The sequence below is a fragment of the Podarcis liolepis genome (genome assembly GCF_965112155.1).
Source record: "Podarcis liolepis genome assembly, chromosome: 11".
In the NCBI taxonomy this organism is placed as follows: Eukaryota; Metazoa; Chordata; class Lepidosauria; order Squamata; family Lacertidae; genus Podarcis; species Podarcis liolepis.
In genome coordinates this window covers 65,784,755-65,793,090 of record NC_139565.1, presented here as the reverse complement: position 1 = coordinate 65,793,090, position 8,336 = coordinate 65,784,755, and the positions used below count along the sequence as shown (strand labels likewise).

Sequence of the window (8,336 nt, the reverse complement as noted above, 5' to 3'; positions counted from 1 at the left end):
ACCTTTAGATAGCCTAACAAGAACAGGAAAAAGGAGACAAACCTCACCAACATGGGTGAAGCCAGGAGGTGCTGCCCTACCCCAATCAAATAAATAAAAATACTTTACTGTATTTTTACTGTACTGTGCTGGTTAGGGGGGATGAGGTCAAGCCCCACTTGGGTGAGTGTGATATATCAGGAGTGGGGTTGTTTAAAAATGTTATTGTTTGTTATGTACTGAGTTGAATAGGATCCAAACTGCAGCAGTCTGATTGGTCCTAGAACAATGCAGCAGTATGATTGGTTGGCAGGAACCACCCAATCATGCTCCAGATAGAAGTGAATCCACAACCTGATTGGCTTACAATAGAATTCCGGAATTAGCCAATCATGTGCAGCCCGTTGTGTAAATAATGTATATAAAGCAGATACTTTGAGGGGACATTCATTCCTCCTCACCACTATGAGCTGAATAAAGAGCATGAAATCACTTTGCGACTCTGAGTATATTTCAGTGTTATATGTTAATTTGTATTTCTATTTTTTCCCCTTTTACCTTCATGCCTGCAGCTCACTTTTCCTCAACCTCCTCTTCTCCCTTTGTCAGGTGAAGCTTCCTCCTCCTCCTCCTCCTCCTCTTCAGAGCAGGAATTCAGCAAACCCCATGCAGACCTAAGAAATATCAGTAGGATCGATTATTTTCCCAAGAAGGGAAAGAGGGAGTCCACGTAAAAGCAGACATCAAGCACAGATTGCAGTGGAAGAAATAATAAAGTGGGAAAGAAGCCTCCCTTCCCTATGAGCCATCATACGACTAACTGGAAGAAATGTGTTTTTTCCCTTGTTTATTCTTTCTGAAGCACTTTCCCAAGAATCATATAATGGTGTATATAGCTGAAAGGGACCCTAAGGGTCTTCCAGTCCAACCCACTGCAAGGCAGGAATCTGCGAATGAACCACAAGGTGATTGCATTTAATAATAAGTCAAGGAATTTGGATCTTGAGGAATTACCTGGTTACCAAAACACTGCTTAAAGCAGTGGTTCATCTGAACAATACATTGTTCAGACACAGTTTCCAATACATTAAAGGCGGCCTGAGGGGGAAAGCAATGGAGATCCAAACTCACAGCCAGTTACTCTGAGAGCCAGTGTGGTGTAGTGGTTAAGAGCGGTAGTCTCGTAATCTGGGGAACCGGGTTCGCGTCTCCGCTCCTCCACATGCAGCTGCTGGGTGACCTTGGGCCACTCACACTTCTGTGAAGTCTCTCAGCCCCACTCACCTCACAGAGTGTTTGTTGTGGGGGAGGAAGGGAAAGGAGAATGTGAGCCGCTTTGAGACTCCTTAAAGGGAGTGAAAGGCGGGATATCAAATCCAAAACTCTTCTTCTTCTACTCTGGAGTTGCTGTAGCCAAGGGGAGCTTCCCCGCCCCAATTGGAATAAATAAAAATATTATACTATTAAGGCTTAGGGGGGAAGAGGCCATGTCCCACTTGGGTGGGTGTGATTTATAATAATAATAATAATAATAATAATAATAATAATAATTTAACGTTTAGTGATAATAATAATTTATTACTATTCCCCAGCCACCAACAGAATATATTTAAAAAACGATCAAACAGAATATACTACAAATTTCCCTAACAGCCTCTCGGATCCCAATTCCCCATTTCATTGGCTGCGAAGCCCCGCGCGGCGCGATGCCGCTTCCATCCGCCCGGGCTTCGTCGCCCCGCCCTGCCTGACCCGGATATATAACCCCCGGGCGGCGGAAGTGCTCTCCTTTTCCGTCGAGAACCCGCAGCCATGGTGAGTGCTCGGGCTTCGGGTCGGTGGAGCGATCCGTAGCCATCCGAGGCGGCGGCTCCGCCGAGCGCGGCGCTTTCGGGGCCGGGGGCGCGGGAGACGCCGCTCTTCCGTGGGGTGGGGAAATGGCGCTCGGGGGCGCGGAGGCGCCGCGGCGAGGCTCGCTCGGTCTTGCGGGGGGGGGGGCGCCAGCATGCGCAGTGCGGGCCGCAGGGAACAAGGCCGCCGGCCAGCCAGGCTCTCTACAGCGATCGCATGGGAAGGGGAACTGCCTGCCACTGGACTGGGGCGCAGCAGCGGGGCTGGATCCTGCTGGGGGGGGGGGTTTCCCTAACGGAGAAGGGAGCCCAAGGATGCTCGACTAGAAACTAAATGGGAATCAATTAAAACGGGAATAACTGAAGAGCTGGGTGCGGGTTCATAGAACAGGGGCGGCTGGAAGGGGTCCGAGGGTCATCTGGTCGAGCCCACCGCCTTGCGAGAATGATCCGCTTAAACATCCGGGCAAATTCGAACCCACGCCCTTTGCCTGCTTCCCCCCCCCCCCCCCAGGCTCGAGGACCCAAGAAGCACCTGAAACGGGTAGCAGCCCCCAAGCACTGGATGCTGGACAAGCTGACGGGAGTCTTTGCAAGTATCTTTTTTCCAACTTTGTATAAAAGGAGATAGGGAAAAAGCATATTTATATTTCCTTTTACAATCTTTTTTAAAAGGGGAGCCTTGCACTTCAGGCATTAGTTTGCACCTGGGCTAATGCCTTACCCATAATTTTGTTTCCTTATTTACATATTAAATTCCTTGTGGTGGTTTATTAAATTGGTATTAAATCTATAAATTCCTTGTGGTGGTTTATTGAATTTCTAATCTATAAATTCCTTGTGGTTTCTTATTAAATCCCACCATTCATCCCGGGATAGTTTATAGCAGAAAAATGCAAAATTAAACACAGTGCATAACAACAAGAATTGATAGCGAGTAACAGAGAAACTAACACAACATTATACTTCAAAATAACGGAAATGTAGAAAATAAAGGATCTTGGGGAAGGATAAGTTGGGGAGTCTGTCGAACATTGTGACAAAACAACAAAGGGGTGTAAAATATCATCTGGGAAAATGCATGCCGCCCTGTAACCTTCCCTTTCCCTTTTGGGGTTCTAGGCACCACGCCCGTCAACGGGACCCCACAAGTTGCGTGAGTGCCTCCCGCTTGTGATTTTCCTCCGCAACCGGCTCAAATACGCCCTGACGGGTGACGAGGTCAAGAAGATCTGCATGCAGCGCTTTGTCAAGATTGACGGCAAGGTTCGCACCGATGTCACCTACCCAGCGGGCTTCATGGGTAAGGCGCTAGATTTCTAGCAGCGGGGATTGAAATGCCAGATTTCCAGCGGTGGGGCATTCCGCACAGCGGAAAACGGGTTTATGCAGCGGTTGCACCACACTGGCATCCCGTCGTAACTCCCGCCCTTTCTCCCTGCAGACGTCATCAGCATCGAGAAGACTGGCGAGCACTTCCGCCTGGTGTACGACACCAAGGGGCGCTTTGCCGTGCACCGCATCAGCCCTGAGGAGGCCAAGGTGAGAATTGATTTGAATCCTTTTCTTACCAAAAGACTCAGCCTTGCTGGCATCTTAAGATGGACAGCCAAAGGAAGGAACAATAAATGCTCGGAGTGGTTTCGTGATTTAAGTCACGATTTAAATCCCTCGTGAGTTAGACTGGATTCAAATCCCTTTTTTTACAGAATTACTCTGCCTTGCTGGCATTCTCTTAATATTGACAAAATTACTGGTTTCTTCCATTCCTCCTGGCAGTACAAGCTGTGCAAGGTGCGCCGCATCCTGGTGGGCACCAAGGGCACCCCCCGCCTGGTGACTCACGACGCCCGCACCATCCGCTACCCGGACCCCCTGGTCAAGGTCAATGACACTGTCCAGGTCGACCTGCAGACGGGCAAGATCACCGACTTCATCAAGTTTGACACAGGTGACGGTTCCTCTGAGCGTGTCAAGAGCGCCAGAATCCTTCCCCAATGGGGGGAGACGGGGAGACTTCCTCTGGCCCTGGAAGCTCCCTTCCGGAGCACCCCTATTTTTGGAAGCAAATATATATACTTCTGTCCCCCCTGCCCAGTCCCAATTCCGCCTTATGACCCTTTCCCTCCCTCTTCTTCCTAACAGGCAACCTCTGCATGGTGACGGGGGGCGCCAACTTGGGGCGCATCGGGGTGATCACCAACCGCGAGAGGCACCCTGGCTCCTTTGACGTGGTCCACGTCAAGGACACCAACGGGAACAGCTTCGCCACCAGACTCTCCAACATCTTTGTCATTGGCAAGGTGGGTGCTTTTTATTTAATATTATTTCAAATTTTCCGGGAATTTATTAAGACCTTTTCACCCCCCGAGATGCATAGAATACCACCCAACATTCAAAACCATGGAAAAGTTTCCCCATGTAGGAATGCCTAAATGGGGAACCTTTTCCATGGTTTTGAGTGTTGGGTGGTATTCTGTCCCTTGCGGCTTGCTCCTATTTTTTTTTACTAAAGCAATAATCCATTCAAATCTGATAGGAAAGACGTGAAATTAAACACCAGCAAATAATAATTAAACAGTTTGCGCTTATCGATTACAAGGAAGAATAGGAATTTATGGCATCATCTCCAGAATGTGAGATCCATGTCGATTGAGGGCTTCCTAGACAGGGACCCCGCCAGTCGTCTAGTCTGATCCCATGCAAGGCAGGAAGAAAACCTATTTTATATCATAAACAAAAATTCTGGCCCTCTTGCCTATTTCCCTCTCTGCAGAAGTTCCTTGCCCAACCTCCATTTCAGTCCCCTCGTTTTATATTATTGCAAACAAGACATTAGTTGTGCGACACTGTGTGGATGGATTGAGGGTGCCGGCTTCCTTAAATATTTCTGGTGGATCTCGTAGATGGAAAGCTTTGAAATTTTGGGAGGTTGCAGAGGTTACCGTGGAATTGTTTTTTAAAAAGTTATCGTTACGTGAAGAAATTTTGATGAGATCTTTTGTGGTTTATATTTTGCTTTTGTAATAAATCCAGGGGAACAAGCCGTGGATCTCTCTGCCTCGTGGGAAGGGCATCCGCCTCACCATTGCCGAGGAGCGAGACAAGCGGCTAGCAGCCAAGCAGAGCAGCGGGTGAAGATGCACATGGAAACCCGATTGGGACTAGACACTCTCGGTTTTATAGTCTTGCATCTAGTCAACTCCCCTGAGGTTTCAAGGGTTTGTTTTCCATCAAGTGACTTGTGCCTTTTTGGAACCAAATAAAGAAATTACAATAGTCATTTGGAGGAATTCATTACTTAATTTCCTGAGATTCGTAGCCTGCTGGATTGTCAAAAGCAATTCGCAAGGAGGTAATAGGGGGAAAAGGAGGAAAACCCACCCCTATGAAAGTTAAAAGGCCTCAAAATGAATTAAAATTAATCTCAGGGTTAGGCTTCTCCGAAGGGGAATCTTTGGCGCAGGTGCTGAAAAGAAGGATCTCCAGAGCTTGTGAGCCACCTGCCCTAAATATGAGGCAGGGAGTTCCAAAGGGCAGATGACCAGGTACAAATGCCCTGGTACACAGGTTAATACATTGGGGTTGTAAGAATACTTGTAATTTGATTATGAATGGACAATAAGTATTTCAAATGGTTAAAACTTTATAATGGACATGTAGTATATTGCTATACAATGGAACCAAGGAAGGGTTTTTATTTTGTGTTATTGTTGGAAAACTAATAAAATGTTATGGGGGGGAAATGCCTCAAATGGATTGTGGGCAGCACTGCAGCTAGCCTGGAAAAACAGGCCTGAAAAAGGATGGCAAAAGTGTTCGGGGACAGGGGCCTCGGGAGGAAGCCAGGAGACCTCAGCAATGCTGGTGTGGTAAATCCTTTTTTTAAAAAATCCCCTATAAGCCACAATAAGCTTTCAAATATGGGTTGGGAAAGTGAACCGCTGGAAGCGTTGTTTTTCCATATATGGTGGTCCTTTGCAAAGGCCAGGGATTTATGGAAAATTAATGAAAAAAAATGTTGAATTGGAGACATCCCAAAGCCTTTTTGCGAGGGATAATTGGGACGGAGGTTCCGCAGAAGGGGACTCAACTGGCAACAACCTGATAGGCAAATCACAATTGTAGCATTGGAAGGGAGGGGCCCCAACAGTCATCTAGTCCAGCCCCTGACAAGACAGGTATCTTGGCTCGAGCATCCAGGATAGATGGCTTATAAAATAATGGATTATGCTGACATGGTGAGGTCCAAACGGGGAACTGTCTATGGGCAATTGGGCTATCCATCAGAATATTTTCACGCTAAGGAAAATAGGGTTTGAGAGATGAGCAGTGAAGAAAAAGGAAGTTTTGGGAGTTGAGTGACAAAGTATCATACAGCAAGTACGAGGATACAAACACCAGCCAGAAAAGTGAATGACTCTATAGAATCATAGAGTTTGAATGGGTCCCATGGTCATCTAGTCCCATCCCCTGCAATTCAGGAATAATAGGTGAATTTTTTTAAAAAATTGAAAAGCCCAATGTCAGGGCTGCCGCCCAGTCCCAGCTCACATAGGACCAAGTCAGCCAGCGTTCAGTTTCAAAGAGTCTTTATTGGATTACAGGTTCCATTTCCAAACTGCAACGTGCAGCCCTACTTCTTCTAGGTCAGAACGACGAAGACCCGTCTGAGTCTCCGCCTCTAGCGCACCAGCTTAATACCCTAGCCTTGCTCCACCTCCTGCGCCTTTCCTTCCGTCTCTGGGTCCTCCTGCCCCCCTGGGTCTCTCCTTTCCTACTCTCTTCTGACGCGGACCCCCCTGACCCTTCCGCCTCCTTGCGGCGGGCTTTGGGACTCGGTTCACTCTCTGGGCTGCTGGCTGCGCCAGCTTCCGTTACATTTGAACTTGGCGCGCGCGCCCAACTCTCCACTTTCCTCTTGATCGTTTCCTCGCTCCCCGAGGTGGGCGTGACTACTCCTGACTCATGCCCTCCCTCCTTCTGAAAGTCTCCGGAGCCCGATATCTGGTCCCCTTTCTCCCCGCTGCTCCCGGCTGGGAACGTGGGTCCCGATCTCCAACTGCTGCTTTCTGATCCCTCTCTGGACCCTTCTTCCTGGGGTGTCCCCCTGCTCTCCCCCCTTGCTCTGGCTGCTGGCGCTCCCTTCTGGGAATCCTCGGACTCGCTAGACAGGCTCGGTGATCTCGGGTCGTCATCCCCACTCATCCTTCCTTCGTATTCCTCCCCCTCGCTCTCTGTCTCCTCCCTTCTCTGCGTCTCTGCTCCTGAACCCCTGACATCCATCCCCCCCTCGAAGCCTCCCCTTCCCCCCTCCCCGCTTTCAAGGGTGGTTGGTGGGTGCTCCGTCATCACGGGAGTGAATGTCGGATACAGTTCGCTCCCCGTTGCTGGCCGCCAACTGAAGACCTCCGAGTCTTCCTCCCCGCGTTCGTCAACGGTGGTCTCCTCCGCCTCCATCTCGGTGCCGCCGTGCTCGAAACCAAGGTCCTCCCCGCAAACGTCCATGTCCGTCTCTGCGTCTGTCGCTGGACCTGGTGTCTCCTGCCACTTCCGGCGCCACTGCTCCTCTGGCCGATCGTCCCACCAATACGAGTTGTCGGACGCCGAACCCTCCGGTGACCCCTCTGGGGAACGTGTGCGCGGTGCGGGTTCCCCTTCCGAGTCGAAGCCATGGAACGTGCTGGAGGAAAGCGTGGGCGTGAACAACCAGTCGTCGAAGAAGCCCGCTGGCATAGGTCTGTGTGGGAAAAGGGCATGAAACTCATCCTTGAGCAGGGGTTCCTCCAAGGCGTAGTCCGGCACCCAGCTATTAGTACTGGCCCGGGTGCCCTCCCTTGCTAGTAGATATTCTACTCCATCTTCCCCCCATCTGGAGTCCAAAATCTCCGTGACTTCGTTGATGGGGTCCTGCTGTGGCAATCTCCCCACCTCCGTCCGCTCCGGAGACTGACTCGGTGCCGTTCCTGGTTCCTGGAACCTGTGCGGTGCCCTGTAGGGAGTGAGCACCGACCTGTGGAACACCGGATGCATCCTGGAACCCTCTGGTAGCACCAGCCGGAAAGCCACCGGGTTGATCTGCGCTTCGACTCGGTATGGACCGAGTTGCTTGTGCCCTAGCTTCCTCTTGGCTAACGATCGGGTCGGCACCGCGTGGGCTGCCAACCAGACCCAGTCTCCCACTCGGATCTCCTCGCCAACTCGCCTGTGCTTGTCAGCTTGGACCTTGTATGCGTGCTTCGCCAGCTCCAGCTGCCGTCTGAGTTGATCGTGGACCTCTTGCAACTCAGATGCGAAAGCGTCCGCCGTCTGTGGTTCCCCTTCCCCCACTCTGTCCAGTCCCGGGAAGGTTCTGGGATTCCTCCCATTGTTGGCGAAGAACGGCGTCACCCCTGTGGATACGTGTTTTGTGTTGTTGTAGGCGAATTCGGCGAGCGGCAGGTAATCCACCCACGTCGCCGGCTGTTGATTGGCATAGCATCTCAGGTACTGCTGCATGATGGCATT

General features: G+C 50.3%; 1 protein-coding gene across 1 annotated transcript; it reads left to right on the top strand.

The window, feature by feature from the left end:
• The first annotated feature begins 1,720 nt into the window (after positions 1-1,720).
• LOC310688829 (small ribosomal subunit protein eS4) lies at positions 1,721-5,110 on the top strand. The gene is made up of 7 exons (XM_083465609.1): positions 1,721-1,794; positions 2,344-2,421; positions 2,952-3,132; positions 3,274-3,371; positions 3,609-3,780; positions 3,975-4,132; positions 4,866-5,110. Exons 1-7 carry the CDS (start codon positions 1,792-1,794, stop codon positions 4,965-4,967), a joined length of 792 nt encoding a protein of 263 aa, XP_083321735.1. The 5' UTR covers positions 1,721-1,791; the 3' UTR covers positions 4,968-5,110.
• The last annotated feature ends 3,226 nt before the right edge of the window (positions 5,111-8,336 follow it).